Here is a 17,542-nt window from a genome sequence, read left to right on the forward strand (position 1 = left end):
AATAATTAAAGCGCAGAATAAAGGGGCGGGGCCTGGTTGAGTTAGTTAGTAGTGTGTTAAACTGGCGGTTATGGTAAGGGGCGGGACATTTCCCAAACACACTCGAAGCACTCGACCAATCACAACACACTGCTCCAGCCGACCAATCAGAGCACAGTGTGCTTTTCAGAAGGAGGGGCTTCATAGAGACAGGATATAAACAGATCGTTACTGACAGACTGGGAAGAGAGGAGCCGCAACATTGGAGAATATGAGGAGAATAATCAACATTCAAACAGGATAACATGCTCTAGTAGAGCCGGAAACAACATAAAAACTGTAAAAGGGCCTAATATGGCCTCTTTAAAGGAAATTGTCAGTTATGATAGATCTTTTTTTTTCTATACAAAGTTGCAAGATATTCTTGATGCATGACTGACAGCATCAGGAGTGTGTCTTTGATAACTCACTAGGTTTTGAAACAGAGACCTAACATCCAGCCAACCTATTATTAAGATCTAAAAAGACGTCTCTCCTCAGGTTAGGATGATGGATGTCTCTGTCAACATCTCTGACACGACATCAATCCTCGTATAAGTCTGAAAACAACTACATTAAAGAATACCTGTCACACGTACAGCATTACAGATGATCTGCTCACTTTCACAGTTTATTTATTTTCATCACATTCAGGAATTATAGTCCATTTAAATTTGACTCTTTAATGACATAGCGTCAACAACATTTTATAATGTGCAAAATGATTAAATTGTGTGAGCAAACACTTTAAAAAATGTATTTTCAGCAAGTTACACAATCTTATTTACACAATATAATATCTTGTTTATGTTATGATTAATCTCCAACATATAGGTTGTGTTGGAGTGAAATGACATGCTAATGAAGTTGGTTCAGTTTTCTGTGTTGAACATTTTAATTTTAATGGCTTCATCAAATTTTAATAATCAAAAAGAATGTCCAATCTTTTGAATTCATAAAACATGAACAATTTAATAATTTATAAAAGTATTTCATTTTATTTTTTACTTTTGACTTTTTTTAAACCATGTTTTATGATTTAATACAAATTTTATATCAAAATTGTAACAATTTTTAATGCAAAAAATAACGCATAAAACTTTAACACTGAAAATAAATTGGTGTAGTAACAGTTTTCACTCAGATTTGATTGCTTGTAAATTTCACAAACAATTACAAAGAAACGACAAGTAACATCGAATTAAAGAAATAGTATTTTCTTGTAAAACATACTCCAATATTCTTTGTTTTATCTACAACTTCGACAATCATGTTTTACAGTGAATTGAATTAATCTTTTAAAATGCAATCAAATCAAATTTGACCAATTCCTTTCATGTTTTGGCAAACAAGGTCAAGCATTACAGTTTGTTTACGGTTTATTATTATTATGATTATTATTATTATATTCACACACACTAGTCCATATCTGATATTTGATTGAGAGTGCAGATCTACTTTGATTTTATTCATACAAAAATTCGGTGACATTCCACGTTATACTGTAAATTCCTTTTTTACTGTAAAAAACTTTTTGTGACTTGATTCCACGATTCCGAATGCGTTTTCCATTAATATTAGCTAACAACACGTACTTACTATGGGGTTAGGGTTAGTTGTTTGTAATTATGCATAATTTACTGTTATTACTGTAGTAAGATCATGTAACGTGTAATAAAATACACTTTAAAATAAAGTGTATCTAAAAAAAACGCTTTCTCAATGTTCAGTTTGGTAGTTTTGCTGGATGTTCTTGTGAATAAATGGTGTTTGCTGGAACGGGGACTGCAGTGTGTCTGACAGGTTTGTTTGGCACATCATAACGCCAGCAGAGGAACTGGAAACACACAATGCCATCTTTATCACCGTGATGGATGGCATCAGAAATGAAGGGCAGTGAATGTGAACGTGTGTGAGTAACACAGAGAGCCATTGTGTGGAGCGTCAGGAGAACTCCAGTGTCCATACATTACCAACTCCACAACCGCAGATAACAGGATCATTTACCAAACTTGAGGAAGAGCGCTGACGGGAAAAAGCCTCGTCGACATGGTGGAAACAGATGAAGACTCAGCGTGTTGTGTTTTCGCACAAATGACTTTGCTTCTCAGCCAATCAGATTGTGTGTCCAGATCTAATTTTGTTCAATGAGGAGTTACATGAGTTTTAAGTAACCTAAATAAGCTATTCAATACCACAGTTTGCTCAACCGAAAAGGACAGTCATTTCAGAGATGAAGCAAGTTATAACATTTTGATGAAAGATTACAGACTAAACTCTTTGCAAAAACACATATTGATCAATGGTGAAAAAGACCATGAATGTACACTAAAGTATCCTTATAATGCTATTATAATGGTTCCTAATGTTGTTTCAGAGTCTCCTTCAACAGGTTCACATTCATCCAAGGTCAAAAACACTTTATTGTCCTCATAATCTCCACTGCAGCGTCAGCTCTTTCCTCTCAGTGTCTGAAACGCTTCCATCGGAGATTCAGTCTCTCTAAGCTCCGCCTCTCTGAGAGCTGCTCTGCTGTGATTGGTCAGAAAGCAAACGCTCATTATCATATCTGAATCTCAGCTCTTGATCACAGTGATACGAACAGTAACGATGGCGTGGGTTTTACCGTATCAATCTCAGAAAACAGCGTCTTCTCGACACGAACAACACAAACCAAACTCTCAGATACACTACAGTGTTTGAGGGCGGAGCTAAGAGACGCTGCTCAGCCAATCAACACCACAGGCTGCCATTATGCTAATTAGTTACAAACCAGAGACTGAATTACTGACGACTCGTTTCAGTTCAGAATCACTTCTTTCTTTTGGGAGACAAAAACTCAAACTTTAAAAAAAATATTTTGTGACGTATTTGTTTCCGGAAGAAACTCAAGATACACTGGAGGCATTTCAGGAGTTCAGGAACACTGACACTGATATAGAGAAGAACTGGAGCTTTTTCATGATCACACAGCAACACTACACACTAAACACAGATGAACATGGAGAAAAGCAGAATATGTGCTCTTTACACTTATATCGCTTGAGCTCTTTCCCACGGTGCAGTTCAAGAATAATACACACTCGTACACAATCCTCCAGTGCATTAGTGGAAGACAGTAAATATGACCCCCAAAAATTGCTTCCCAACCTACGCCTTCAGTATAAGAGAGTGAGTGAGAGTGTGTGTGTGTGTGTGTGTGTGTGTGTGTGTGTGTGTGTGTCGAGTGTCCAAATATTATGACAGATAGAGAGGAGAGAAACTAGTGTTAATTGTGTCAGCTATTTTTACATCTAGTCTTAGTCTTAAGGCCTGTTCATACCAAGGACAATAACTATAAAGAATAAAGATGTGGAAAACAATCGTTCATCCTCTCTGAATAAACGGTGAGAAGTATTAACGTTACCTCGAGTATCCAGCGCTCGTTTCCACAACATTGTCTTGCTTTCTTTGAAGTTGCAGTGAAAAAGACTAGGGGCCCTATTTTAACGATCTGAAACGCAAGTATCAAGCGCGAAACGCAAGTAACTTTGTGGGCGGATCTCTCAAATCTAAAATGTGTTGGTCTGAATCGCTTCATTACTCATAGGTGTGGTTTGGGCGTAACGTGAAATAAACCAATCAGAGCATCATCTCACATTCCCTTTAAGAGCAGGTGCGCTTGTTCCATGGCGGATTGCTATTATAACGGCGGATTTGCCAGACGCACGCCAGGAGCGGTTCACAGCCGAGGAGACCGACGTTCTCGTCAGGGACGTTGAGGATGGAGAAACACACCCAAATTAGCTTCGGTTAAACAGGCGTATGATAATTTGGGTAAATGTGTAAGCTAGATTGATGCCTATTTTTCACATCTTCATGGACACAACAATGATTTCCCTCGTGTGGAATATTTTTCCTTGTAATAATGTATGATTTGCAAAATGAAAACTGTTTAGATGAGAGAAGCAAAGTGTGTGTGTGTTGTGCACACGCTACATTATGGCCAAGCATGAACCCTTAAAATAGCATCTGAATAACGCGCCACTGACTTTAGACGAGGTTTCTCCTGGTCTGTGGAGGAATTGTTTTCTGAAACTGCAAAATAGCACCAGGGAACGTTTGCGCTGGAACACGCCTCCTCTCTTCGCTGAACCGCCCCGGGAGCGCAAGTTCATTCCCTAATTTACCGACGTGCGTCTGTGGAGGGAAAAGTCCGCTGTGCGTCGGGAGCAAAATAGGAATGATACATGATCGTGTACAAAGTCAATTGCGCTGGGTGCGAGATAGGGCCCGAGGTGTTGTTTTTATTCCACTATATTGACTACGTCAGAGAAAAATCCTGGAGTGTTTTCCTCAAAAACCTTCATTTCTTTTCCACTGAAGAAAGAAAGACATGAACATCTTGGATGACGTATGAGTGAGTAAATTATTAGGAAATTTTAATTCTGAAGTGATCTACTCCTTTAAGGGATAGTTCAAGGAACATTCTGTCATCAATTACTGTCCCTCGATCGTGTCTCTTCAGAAGACTCTCTTTATCAATGTTTGGAAGCATTAAAGTCTTATGGGTTTGGGACAACATGAGGGACAACATGAGGGACAACATGAGGAAAAACATGAGGGTGAATACATGACAGAATTACATTTTTTGGGTGAACTATCCCATGCGATATTACAGATTACAGCTGATTAAAATGGAAAACAACATATTAATTCACCATTAGCTCACAATATGAACAGTGTTAAGTTAAAGGAGACATATCATGCTTTTAAATCGTTCCTTTTTACATATAAATCATACATTTGTGGTCTATATAAAGCGGAACTGCAATGCTTGGGTCTGAATTCCTCATTATTATAGCTCCACAGGCCCCTTTTCTACCCCTTTTCTGATGTGCGTCTGAGAGCAACTCGTTTTGGTGCGGTCTCTTTAAATGCAAATGAGACACTTCATACCCCGCCCCCTCTCCAGGTGACACTCGGTTCAACTCCACCCCGTTCGGCCATTTTTGTAGTTTGATAGCAGAGATACGATTATCTAGCGGCACAGAAACTTTTTATTCACACGTTATTAACAAAATGTCAACAACGGAAGACTTGTCCAGCCAGCCTTACATGTTCGAGCCAGAGTCGGAGCCGGAGCGAGATGAAAATGAAGACGACGAACCTGCAGAACAACGTCTTCATATGGATGTATCGCAATGGTGTGTTACTGTATTTACACATGAAACTTTGGTCTTCCGACCTTTTACCACCGTGTCGATTTATTTTGATTAATATGTGCGAGGGAGAGAGAGCAAGAGAGCGTCTAGTTTGGAGACTGTGTCTTGTTTACACTTTCGCCTGGCTCCGGAGAGAGAGAGAGTGTGTGCGCGCGTGACCGGGTCTCTCTCTCTCTGCTCGTTCTTTCAGTTAAACATGCGCCCTGTCACAAGCGCGGCAGTTCATCTACATTAGACGGTGTAATGAAGCGTGTGGGTTACTACATCCAACAACCGAACATTTTAACTTACCCTCTCGTAACTTCTGCATCTTTTAGCTTGGACTACAAAATCACAGCGAGAAATAAAAATGGCGGATTGCTGGAAGTGTTGGGTCGGAAGTCAATGTCCTTATTTGGCAGTTCCGCTGCAAATACTGTGACGTAATAGTTCACAAAACGTCATAGAGAACAGAAAAATCGGAACAGGTTGAAAAATAAGGCCAAAACAGAATATAAAGATATCAACGAAGCACCTGAAGAGAATAATTTCAACTTTTCTGTACTTCTAAACACTCCAAATATACAACAAAATGCATTTAAGGGCTAAAAAAGTGGATTTAGCATGATATGTCCCCTTTAACAGTGCTCCGCACACTTTGCCGTAAAACAGTTGTATATAAACATATAATCTCAATTCTTCTGGTCCATTCTGTTAAGAAACGCCTACGTTTTTATTTAGTGAACATCTCGTCACAGATGGAAGTCTATTGTGGAAGTAAAATGGGTTGTGAATGTTGTGAACTCTTGATTATCAGATCTAAACATGCTTAAAAAGTCATTCCTTCAGCCTAATTAAACCTTCGTAAAGACTCGAGTGGTTTTCACTAGAGGTTATGACTATACACTGCAGAATTATTAGGACTGTTTGATGGCCCAGATTTCCTCAAGGCTCCTCAGCTGATTGTCTGATGTTTGACTGGATGAAGTTGTTTATATCCACTGAGTTTCACAACAGCATCAGGAACAAGAGCACATTATTACGCAATTTCACCGACACACTCGTATCGTGCTCTTATAACAAAATAAAGCATGTTAAATCCAAAAATAAACTGCTTATTTCCATGAATAGAGTTCAAACCACGGCCCTGAAATGTGTTCATCAAATGGTCAGAGGAAGGAGGAGCTTAAACTTCAGAATGGTTTTATTTCCATTTGCAACCCTGTTACCTTAATTTAACAAGTCTAAATTCTGATTGTTTTGTGTGTTTTTGTGTGGGAATGTTGCTGTTATACAGATATTTTATGTTTTTTATGCTAGATTAACTTGATAGATGAAATGCATCAAACCAGAAAAACAAGATTTCTGTCTCTAATGCTTAAAAAACAACAACTAATGGGACACAATCGTACCATATTCATGGAAAATGGCAAAGAAAATACAGAAAAGACTAAGATTATACACCCTAGTTTTCACAAAGTATCCTTCTGAAAGCAGGAGTAATGAGAGATGTGTTTTTCCCCACACAAAAAACACACAAAACCACCACTTCCAAACTAGAAGTGGTACATTTCCATTCTTTCACAGCTTGCCATCAATCCTGAACACACACAAGTTAAAAATACAAGACATCAACATGGGAATATAAAGTGCTTGACTGCAGATCCGACTGAAATGAATCTGAAGGTTTCAGACAATAAGCGTGGGCAAATGCAGGAGCACATATCCTCTCATTTTGGGTTTGCGCCTCTAAACCGCTCAGAACTGCTGATGTGGGACTTTCCCACAGTTTCAGTCTCCATGTTTGTCACTGGAGAGTCCCGACGAGGGACCGTTCCCAGAATCCCAACACTGTTCCTGGGTCAGTCTGGCTTGCTGGAGTTACACGACTGAGATCAGCGAAACTGTCCCTGGATCAGCCGTACACTGAGATATTTTTAAAACACATGATCTCCAGAGCAAGTAGAAGTGAAGTTGTGGGACAGGAGCCAGGAATAGCAAGAACAGACTGCATTATGGGTATTTTTCTTAACGGGAAGAATAAGAAATGTAGCATTTGGATGGCATTTGGGTTTTCTAAATGACGTCTGGTGCAATTGTTAAAGTTTCATATAACAATTCAGTCCAGGATTGGAGTTGCAGCGTCCTCTGCAAGTTTAAGGGAATTTAAGACCTTTAAGACTTTAAAGTCATTAAGACTTTTTAATGCAATTTTAAAAAATAAAAATAAGACAAATTATGTAATAAATCAAAGACAAATAGTTATTAAATAATAGCACCACATCAATATTCAGTTGAACTTGGTGATGCATGTAAAAAAAGTGTTTTTTTTTTTCAGAATACTATAATTCTAGTGAAATAGATTAGAAATGTTTAATAAAGAACTAAAACACAGGTAAATAGTCACGTTTCCCACAATAAATTAAAAAGTTCATGAAAGAAGAATATTTATTTAACTGCATTCGTTGTTTATTGGTTACAACATCTAAATACATATCAATAAAGGACATTTTCCTGACTAATGTTTTAGAGACTAAATATACAATTTTAAGAGATTAAAAAAATAAAATAATTCACTGTATAGATGGTTCAATGAATTTGAAAGAGATTCAGAGAAATTAAATTGTTGATCTGATGATTTTGACATCAAAACCCAGCATTTAACAGTTTTTAACTGTGGTTAGAATATAAATTAGTAAGTAAAATTAGTAAGTTTATATTTCCGTTAATTTATATTTTGGAGTAAGTAAATGTATAGCCATCTTTACACTGCATTAAGAATCTGAATCAGTGCGTATATACCACAGATTTTATTAATATCAACATGTTTGAATGTTGATTCCTGCACACTAAATGAGAACGTTTAAAGTTTTATTAATGTTTTTTTTTTTTTATATATATATATATATATATATATATATATATTAAGTTTTTGGATACCGGTATGTCATATTTTCAAAAAACATGATTTTTTTTCTGATAATTCTGATAAATGTCTATAATAGTGTGGTGTCACAATGTAATTTTGGCTTGATTGCAACAAATGCAGTTTCTGCAGTGAGGAGAAATTTTTGAGGTATAAAACTAATAGAATTCTTTATAGTACAATGAGCCCTTAAATGTCCAAATATCCTCATTTCATAACCTTTGAAAGGTGGTTCTGACACCATTTGCTTCTCAGACCTGCAGCTCTACATCTGCACCTCAAAGCCAACCTTAAAGGGGTGGTTGATTATGATTTGACTTTTCTGACTTTAGTTAGTGTGAAATGTTGCTGTTTGTGTGTAATGTTACAACATCTGCAAAGTTACAACTCTCAAAGTTCAAAGCAAAGGGAGATATTTGCTTTTACAGAAATCGCTTTTTAAGGACTACAACAAACGGCTGGTAGAGACTACACCACATTCCTCCCGGGTTAGTGACATCACCAACCCTAAAATTTACATAAACCCCGCCCCCGGAACACGATTTATAGATTATCAAGACAGAATATGCTAATCAATGACTAGAAGATAACTACACATCAGCTTCATAAACTCATCAAATAACCATTCAGAAATGTCCTGTTGCTTCTACATGTTGTCACTTCTTCTGGAGTCTCTCCATCATTATCTGACTTCGGTTTGAACATAAAAGGCTAAAAGTTTTTGAAATGTTCAGTGCATGTGTGTGTGAGGTAAAATGACACAAGCTCTTGAAGCTCCGCCCCCTGTGCTGGGAGCAGCAGCTCATTTGCATTTAAAGTAACAGACACAAAAACAGTGCGTTTTTGCTCACCCTCAAAAAGTGACAATTTTAACATGCTATATAAAAATATCTGTGGGGTATTTTGAGCTCAAACTTCACACACACACTCTGGGGACATCAGAGAATTATTTTACATCTTTTGAACAGGGCATTATACCACCCCTTTAAAAGAAGATCTCCTGTTTGTCCATCAACAAATGTAAGACTTCCACAAATGGCATTTAGACATTGAGCATCAGTTGTGAACTCATCTCATCTACCAAACCATCTCACAGAAAACAAATCTAACCTGGGAAGAGCAGTAATCGTTCAGTTACACTCACTAAACCTGTGAGGCTTTGCTGTTCCTTCACAACGAGACACAACGTCATTTTCCAGACCCTTCACTCTCTCTGATCAACATCACGTCTGTCAAGAGGCAGCTGAAGACACACCTCTTGCAAGCACTCAAACACACACACACACACACACACACACACACACACACACACACACACACACACACACACACACACACAGTCACAATCACACTCCACACTCTCTCTCTCTCACACACACACAGTCACAATCACACTCTCTATCTCTCTCTCACACACACACAGTCACAATCACACTCTCTCTCTCACACACACACAGTCACAATCACACTCTCTCTCTCACACACACACACACACACACACACACACACACACACACAGTCACAATCACACTCTCTCTCTCACACACACACAGTCACAATCACACTCTCTCTCTCACACACACACACACACACAGACAGTCACAATCACACTCTCTCTCTCACACACACACAGTTGCACGCACACACACATACACAAACACACACACGCACACACACTCAAACACACACACACACACACACTCACAATCACACTCACAATCACACTCACAATCTCACTCAGACACACTCACAATCTCACTCAGACACACACACACACACACACACTCACACTCACTCACTCACTCACTCACTCACTCACTCACTCACTCACTCACTCACTCACTCACTCACTCACTCACTCACTCACTCACTCACTCACTCAGACACACTCACTAACTCAGACACACACACTCACTCAGACACACTCACTAACTCAGACACACACACACACACACACACACACACACACACACACACAGATGATAAAGTCTAACCTCGGCTGCCTGTGTCTCCTGATGGAGTAACGTCAAGCCGGTCAGATCCTCCAGGAATGAATGGGAAGAGTTGAAGACCTTCGCTAGGAACTGGAAACCTTCTCGCTCATAATTCTCAAGAACCTGTCAAAAACAAACTGATGGTTAATCAATAGCCAGGGTTCCCACACCTCGTTAACTACAAATTCAAGAACCTTTCAAGGACTTTCCAGGTCCAATAGCGTCAAACTCAAGGACTTAATGTGGGACACATTTCAACTTGATAGATTGTTACAGTTTTCATGTGTCAAACACAACTATGCAAAAATTATAATTATTATTAATATTTTGCATTTATTTTTGGCCAGATGACAGAGATCTGATATTTTATTTGTCGTATTTTTCTGTTTTGCATAAAATTTAAAAATATTCAGTACATCCTATCCTGTATTCTAAAATGATCTGATATTAACTTTTGCATGGATTTTATTCAAAAGAGCTTAGGCTCATGTAACCATAAGTTTTAAGATATGAATATGCGTTTAAGTTTTTCTTGCCTCATGGGTTTACATTATCTCAACAAACAAAGCAATTCAACAATACATTAAATTAAATATTTGGGCAACAGATTATTACAAATGTTTTATGTTTATTCAACACAATATACAGTCATTGACTGAACATATTTGGGTTAGTTTGCATAAGCCACGAAGTGTTGGCGAAATAACACATTAACTTTCAACACTATTTCAATCATTTGTAACAACAGCTGTGACATTAAAGTGACTCGGGGTTTCAGTTCATTCAAATTAAGTTGCTCATTATCATTTAAAGAGACATGCACCGAAACAGGTACAAAGGGTGTTGTTTTACACAACCATTGAGGAATTTTAACCGAAGTATATTACAAACTTTACATGAAGACCCTAAAGAATCACACCAACTTCCGATGACACCTTTAAAGGCACAATATGTAGTTTTTCGCCACTAGAGGTCGCCTATTCAAAACAGTAAATGCTGGATGGCTTGTGTTGCTAAATGGCATGCAATCAATTTTAAAAGATATTGTATGACGGAGAAAATGCTGCATTACTGTTACTAAAAATAAAGCTGCATCTGATTATGTTATGTTAGCCACTTGACAAAATAGTGGCACGCTAAAAACACGGTACTCGCGGAAAATCAAGAAAACAAGCGATTCAAACAATAAGACTAACAGTGTTGAGCTATATAACAATGATTAGTTTCCGGTCTATAAATCTATCAAAACAGTTGTTTCCCTTGTCTAATTAAAGATATAATAAAAAATAAAAAAATTATAATAAAACATAATATATTAAAGCGTCTTTGGTGTTTCCATTGTTTCTGCTAAATAAACCGGAAATCGAGGGTAACGCAGGTATGATGTCACTGATAGGCGACACAATGTCCGTGTCCTGGTTAAAATTGCTTATTTCTCGGGATTCAAACATTCTCGGATACATCTGGGATAATGTAAGTACACAAATCAACTAAATATTTAACACTGTTCTAGTGGTTTTTGGATATTTTAATCCAAAAATCTTACATATTGTGCCTTTAAGTGATCAGTGCACTCATATTGCTATGATTGTGAGAGGAGCAAAGCACAATATGGTGGAATAAGCCCCGCCTTCTAAATAAGAGAGCCAATCCATGTTTTTATAACGCCAACAATGGTTAAAGACGTCCGTCTTTACATAGAAAAAACAATGGAAAAGTAGCCCAGTGGAATGAAAAAAATGCATTCTTAGACTGCACATGTACATTGGATTTTAAATGCTATTTCTGGGACAGTTCATGTCCGATTTTGTTAGTTCACAGTGCATTAACTAATGTTACCAAATATAACCTTTGATTTTAATAACGTATTAGTAGATGTTGAAATTAATATTAACTAAGATTAATAAATGCTGAAGACGTATAGTTCATGTTAACTAAGGTAGTTAACTAATGTTAACCTTACTGTAAAGTGTTACTGAAACAATATTTATGGGACAGTTCAAGTCAGAAATATGTTATTTAAAATGTTTTTAAAATTTCAGTATTTCCCCATTCAAGTAGAGACAAGCTGCAAATATGAACAGATTTTCCTTGAAAGATACTTAGGTTATATGTGTGTTTGACTCCAAACATAATGCTATTTATTTAGAAGTTGACCGATTCAACATGTTCAGATTCGGGAAGCTCGTATACAGTTGGCTTGTTGGCCGGTGCACATCCAAACACAGTGATAACACAATCTGAAACTGCGGTCACATGCAGAGAGAGAGAGGCGGGCGAGAGACATCTGGCACCACTGTCTGTCAGGCTGAAACACTCGAGAAGCTTCTCACTCAGACACACACTCCTCAGACACACACTCCTCCACAATCACACTGGCTCCTTTCAGCTCGTTTTCAGAGGAGATTGAGTTTCTGCTAAAGCTGATGAATGAGTGGCACTGTTGCTTTCAGTGAACCAGACATGGACGAGTTGACTGACAGAGCGGGCGAGAGTAGACCGAAGCTCATCTGTCCAAACCCCATGAACTCGGATGCTTCTTTAAAGAGAACCTACTATGCTTTTTTACTTTCTTTAGTGTGTAATGTTGCTTTTTGATCATGAAAAGGCTCCAGTTATTCTCAGCAATGGTGTCGACTTATGAATTTACACATGGTTTGTCTTAAAGCATATTAAAAACACCACACAGACATATAAACAACATTAAAAGCTGGATTTTCACCATAGGGAGTCTTTAAGGATTAATGTTAGAAGTTATTGTAGGTTAACTAAAGGGTTTATCTTAAAAATAGACAGATTAGATTGAAAAAATAGATTAACTAATTTTAAAAATAGTTGATAGATGAATTTAATTGTAAAACAGTCGACAGATTAATTGACTAATTGTAAAATAGTCGACAGATTAACTGACTAATTGTAAAAATAGTCGACAGATTAATTGACTAATTGTAAAATAGTTGATAGATTAATTGACTAATTGTAAAACAGTCGACAGATTAATTGACTAATTGTAAAACAGTCGACAGATTAACTGACTAATTGTAAAACAGTCGACAGATTAATTGACTAATTGTAAAATAGTCGACAGATTAACTGACTAATTGTAAAAATAGTCGACAGATTAATTGACTAATTGTAAAAATATTTGATTGATTGACTAATTGTAAAATAGTCGACAGATTAACTGACTAATTGTAAAATAGTCGACAGATTAACTGACTAATTGTAAAATAGTCGACAGATTAATTGAGTAATTGAAAAAATAGTTGATTGATTAACTGACTAATTGTAAAATAGTCTACAAATGAACTGACTAATTGTAAAATAGTTTTTGACTATTAATAGTAAACCCTATTACTGTTTTTGAGGCAAGAACACTTGACTTACATTATAAGTGAACCTCAGAGAGAAAATAAATACTTTTTTTTGTGTGCAAAAGTAGATAATATGACCACTCTGAAAAACAAATGCTAACAGAGATCAAGGACATTATGTATTTGATCAGAAATGGTTGAGGTTAACTGTCAAACAAATGGCATTGCAGTAATTATTTATGTGGAGTCTTACAAAAATAAACCAAACAAACTACTTACTAAGTGAAAACCTTTGAAATCCTAACAGAATCTACAGTATAAAGCTTTTACACAGACAAACTACGAAAACAAATAATTTTCTGTCAGAGTAAACATATTTATCTTCTTTGAACAAACATCACACTGTATTTGAAACAGATCATGAGCATAAACTTGCTTTCTTGCCTAGCAACAGAACAGCAGGAGGAGCAACTAAACAAGATTTAATTGTGTTTTCCAAGAGTTGACCTCCTTATTGGAGCCTTTGACTTATGAAGCCCGTTAAAACACTGTCTGTGTGTGTGTGTGTGAGAGAGAGAGAGAGAGTGAGTGTGTGAGTCTGTCTGTGTGAGAGAGGGCGAGCAGCACATCTGGTTTACATACAGCTCTCTCTCTCTCTCTCTCTCTCTCTCTCTCTCTCTCTCTCTCTCTCTCTCTCTCTCTCTCTCCCTTCTTGTAACTTCCCCTGTAATTGTTTGAAGAGATGGCGAAGGTTTTTCCTCCATGATAAAAACCTCAAATCATTTAACTCACGTCTGCCAGTAGTTCGAGTTCAGTGCTGGGTAAAAATAGCCTTTAACTTCAATGAAACTATACAGAAAATTGAAGACGCAAGTCTTCAGGGACTTTTACTACTAGAACAGGTTTTCCTGCTTGAATGTTGATTATTCTCCTCATATTCTCCATTGTTGCGGCTCCTCTCTTCCCAGTCTGTCAGTAACGCTCTGTTTACTTCCTGTCTCTATGAAGCCCCTCCTTCTGAAAAGCACACTGCGCTCTGATTGGTCGGCTGGAGCAGCGTGTTGTGATTGGTCGAGCTCTTAATAATAGTGAAGCTTGTTTATATAACATAGCAAACACCACTATTAATGTTTTGTAATGTCATAAAGTATAATATATAGGATAAAGTATTATGATAATAAAGGATAATAAAAAGTTATCAGAAAGGATTAGTCTGATTTTAGGATTTTTTTTGTGTGTGTGTGTGTGTGTGTGTGTGTGTGTGTGTGTGTGTGTGTGTGTGTGTGTGTGTGTGAGTGAGTGAGTGAGTGAGTGAGTGAGTGAGTGAGATGAAACACAACGTCTCTAAATTTACAAGTGTTTGTCTGTGGACGGCTGGAGTGTTTGTTTCCATGGTTTCACACTCAAACACACACACACACACACACACACAGCTGATGGAGAGCAACATCACTGACACACGACTGGCTCTTATTTCAGCTCAGCTACTGTTACTAGATCTTATATAAGACACACACCATTAATCAACACATTCAACACTTCCTGTTGTCTATTCTATCTATCCATCCATCCATCTACACCAAATTGCCAAAAGTATTGGGACACCCCTCCAAATCATTGAATTCAGGTGTTCCAATCCCCTTCATGGCCACAGTTGTATAAAATCAGGCACCTAGGCATGCAGATGCTTCTACAAACATCTGTGAAAGAATGGGTCGCTCTCAGGAGCTCAGTGAACTCAAGCATGGGACCGTGATCGGTTGCCACCTGTGCAATAAGTCCATTCATGAAATTTCCTCACTAATAAATATTCCACAGCCAACTATTAGTGGTATTATAACAAATTGGAAGCAATGGGGAACAACAGCAACTCAGCCCCGAAGTGGAAGGTCACTTAAAATCACAGAGCGGGTCAGCGCATGCTGAGGCACACAGTGTGCAGAAGTCGCCAACTTTCTGCAGAGTCAATAGCTACAGACCTCCAAACTTCGTGTGGCCTTCAGATTAGCTCAAGAACAGTGCGTAGAGCTTCATGGAACGGGTTTCCATGGCCGAGCAGCTGCATCCAAGCCTTACATCACAAAGTGCAATGCAAAGCGTGGGATGTAGTGGTGTAAAGCGTGGGGTGCAGTGGTGTAAAGAGAAGGATGGAGTGGTGTAAAGCGTGGGATGCAGTGGTGTAAAGCGTGGGGTGCAGTGGTGTAAAGCGTGGGGTGCAGTGGTGTAAAGCGTGGGATGCAGTGGTGTAAAGCGTGGGGTGCAGTGGTGTAAAGCATGGTATGCAGTGGTGTAAAGCGTGGGATGCAGTGGTGTAAAGCATGGGGTGCAGTGGTGTAAAGAGAAGGATGGAGTGGTGTAAAGCGTGGGATGCAGTGGTGTAAAGCGTGGGGTGCAGTGGTGTAAAGAGAGGGATGCAGTGGTGTAAAGCGTGGGGTGAGCGTGGGATGCAGTGGTGTAAAGTGTGGGATGCAGTGGTGTAATGCGTGGGGTGCAGTGGTGTAAAGCATGGTATGCAGTGGTGTAAAGCGTGGGATGCAGTGGTGTAAAGCCTGGGATGCAGTGGTGTAAAGCCTGGGATGCAGTGGTGTAAAGCCTGGGATGCAGTGGTGTAAAGCGTGGGATGCAGTGGTGTAAAGCGTGGGATGCAGTGGTGTAAAGCCTGGGATGCAGTGGTGTAAAGCGTGGGATGCAGTGGTGTAAAGCCTGGGATGCAGTGGTGTAAAGCCTGGGATGCAGTGGTGTAAAGCCTGGGATGCAGTGGTGTAAAGCGTGGGATGCAGTGGTGTAAAGCGTGGGATGCAGTGGTGTAAAGCGTGGGGTGCAGTGGTGTAAAGCGTGGGGTGCAGTGGTGTAAAGCGTGGGATGCAGTGGTGTAAAGCGTGGGGTGCAGTGGTGTAAAGCATGGTATGCAGTGGTGTAAAGCGTGGGATGCAGTGGTGTAAAGCATGGGGTGCAGTGGTGTAAAGAGAAGGATGGAGTGGTGTAAAGCGTGGGATGCAGTGGTGTAAAGCGTGGGGTGCAGTGGTGTAAAGAGAGGGATGCAGTGGTGTAAAGCGTGGGGTGAGCGTGGGATGCAGTGGTGTAAAGTGTGGGGTGCAGTGGTGTAAAGCGTGGGATGCAGTGGTGTAAAGCGTGGGGTGCAGTGGAGTAAAGCCTGGGATGCAGTGGGGTAAAGCCTGGGATGCAGTGGTGTAAAGCGTGGGATGCAGTGGTGTAAAGCGTGGGGTGCAGTGGTGTAAAGCGTGGGGTGCAGTGGTGTAAAGCGTGGGGTGCAGTGGAGTAAAGCGTGGGATGCAGTGGGGTAAAGCCTGGGATGCAGTGGTGTAAAGCGTGGGATGCAGTGGTGTAAAGCCTGGGATGCAGTGGTGTAAAGCCTGGGATGCAGTGGTGTAAAGCGTGGTGTGCAGTGGTGTAAAGCCTGGGATGCAGTGGTGTAAAGCGTGGGATGCAGTGGTGTAAAGCGTGGGGTGCAGTGGTGTAAAGCATGGGGTGCAGTGGAGTAAAGCGTGGGATGCAGTGGTGTAAAGCGTGGGATGCAGTGGTGTAAAGCCTGGGATGAAGTGGTGTAAAGCGTGGGATGCAGTGGTGTAAAGCGTGGGATGCAGTGGGGTAAAGCGTGGGGTGCAGTGGAGTAAAGCGTGGGATGCAGTGGTGTAAAGGGTGGGATGCAGTGGTGTAAAGCGTGGGATGCAGTGGTGTAAAGTGTGGGGTGCAGTGGTGTAATGCGTGGGATGCAGTGGTGTAAAGCGTGGGATGCAGTGGTGTAAAGCGTGGGGTGCAGTGGAGTAAAGCGTGAGGTGCAGTGGGGTAAAGCCTGGGATGCAGTGGTGTAAAGCGTGGGATGCAGTGGTGTAAAGCGTGGGGTGCAGTGGTGTAAAGCGTGGGATGCAGTGGTGTAAAGCGTGGGGTGCAGTGGAGTAAAGCCTGGGATGCAGTGGGGTAAAGCCTGGGATGCAGTGGTGTAAAGCGTGGGATGCAGTGGTGTAAAGCGTGGGGTGCAGTGGTGTAAAGCGTGGGGTGCAGTGGTGTAAAGCGTGGGGTGCAGTGGAGTAAAGCGTGGGATGCAGTGGTGTAAAGCGTGGGGTGCAGTGGAGTAAAGCGTGGGGT

At 39.7% G+C, this 17,542-nt stretch overlaps 1 protein-coding gene across 1 annotated transcript in view; it reads right to left on the reverse strand.

Annotated features, from left to right (window-relative positions):
• Positions 1 to 17,542, reverse strand: part of atg7 (ATG7 autophagy related 7 homolog) — a 102,754-nt gene that overhangs the window by 20,724 nt on the left and 64,488 nt on the right. The window contains exon 19 of the mRNA XM_079857230.1: positions 10,122 to 10,244. Within this exon, the coding sequence (XP_079713356.1) occupies positions 10,122 to 10,244 (123 nt within the window). The remainder of the gene's footprint in view (positions 1 to 10,121; positions 10,245 to 17,542) is intronic.

The sequence above is a fragment of the Squalius cephalus genome (genome assembly GCF_949319135.1).
Source record: "Squalius cephalus genome assembly, chromosome: 22".
NCBI lineage: Eukaryota > Metazoa > Chordata > Actinopteri > Cypriniformes > Leuciscidae > Squalius > Squalius cephalus.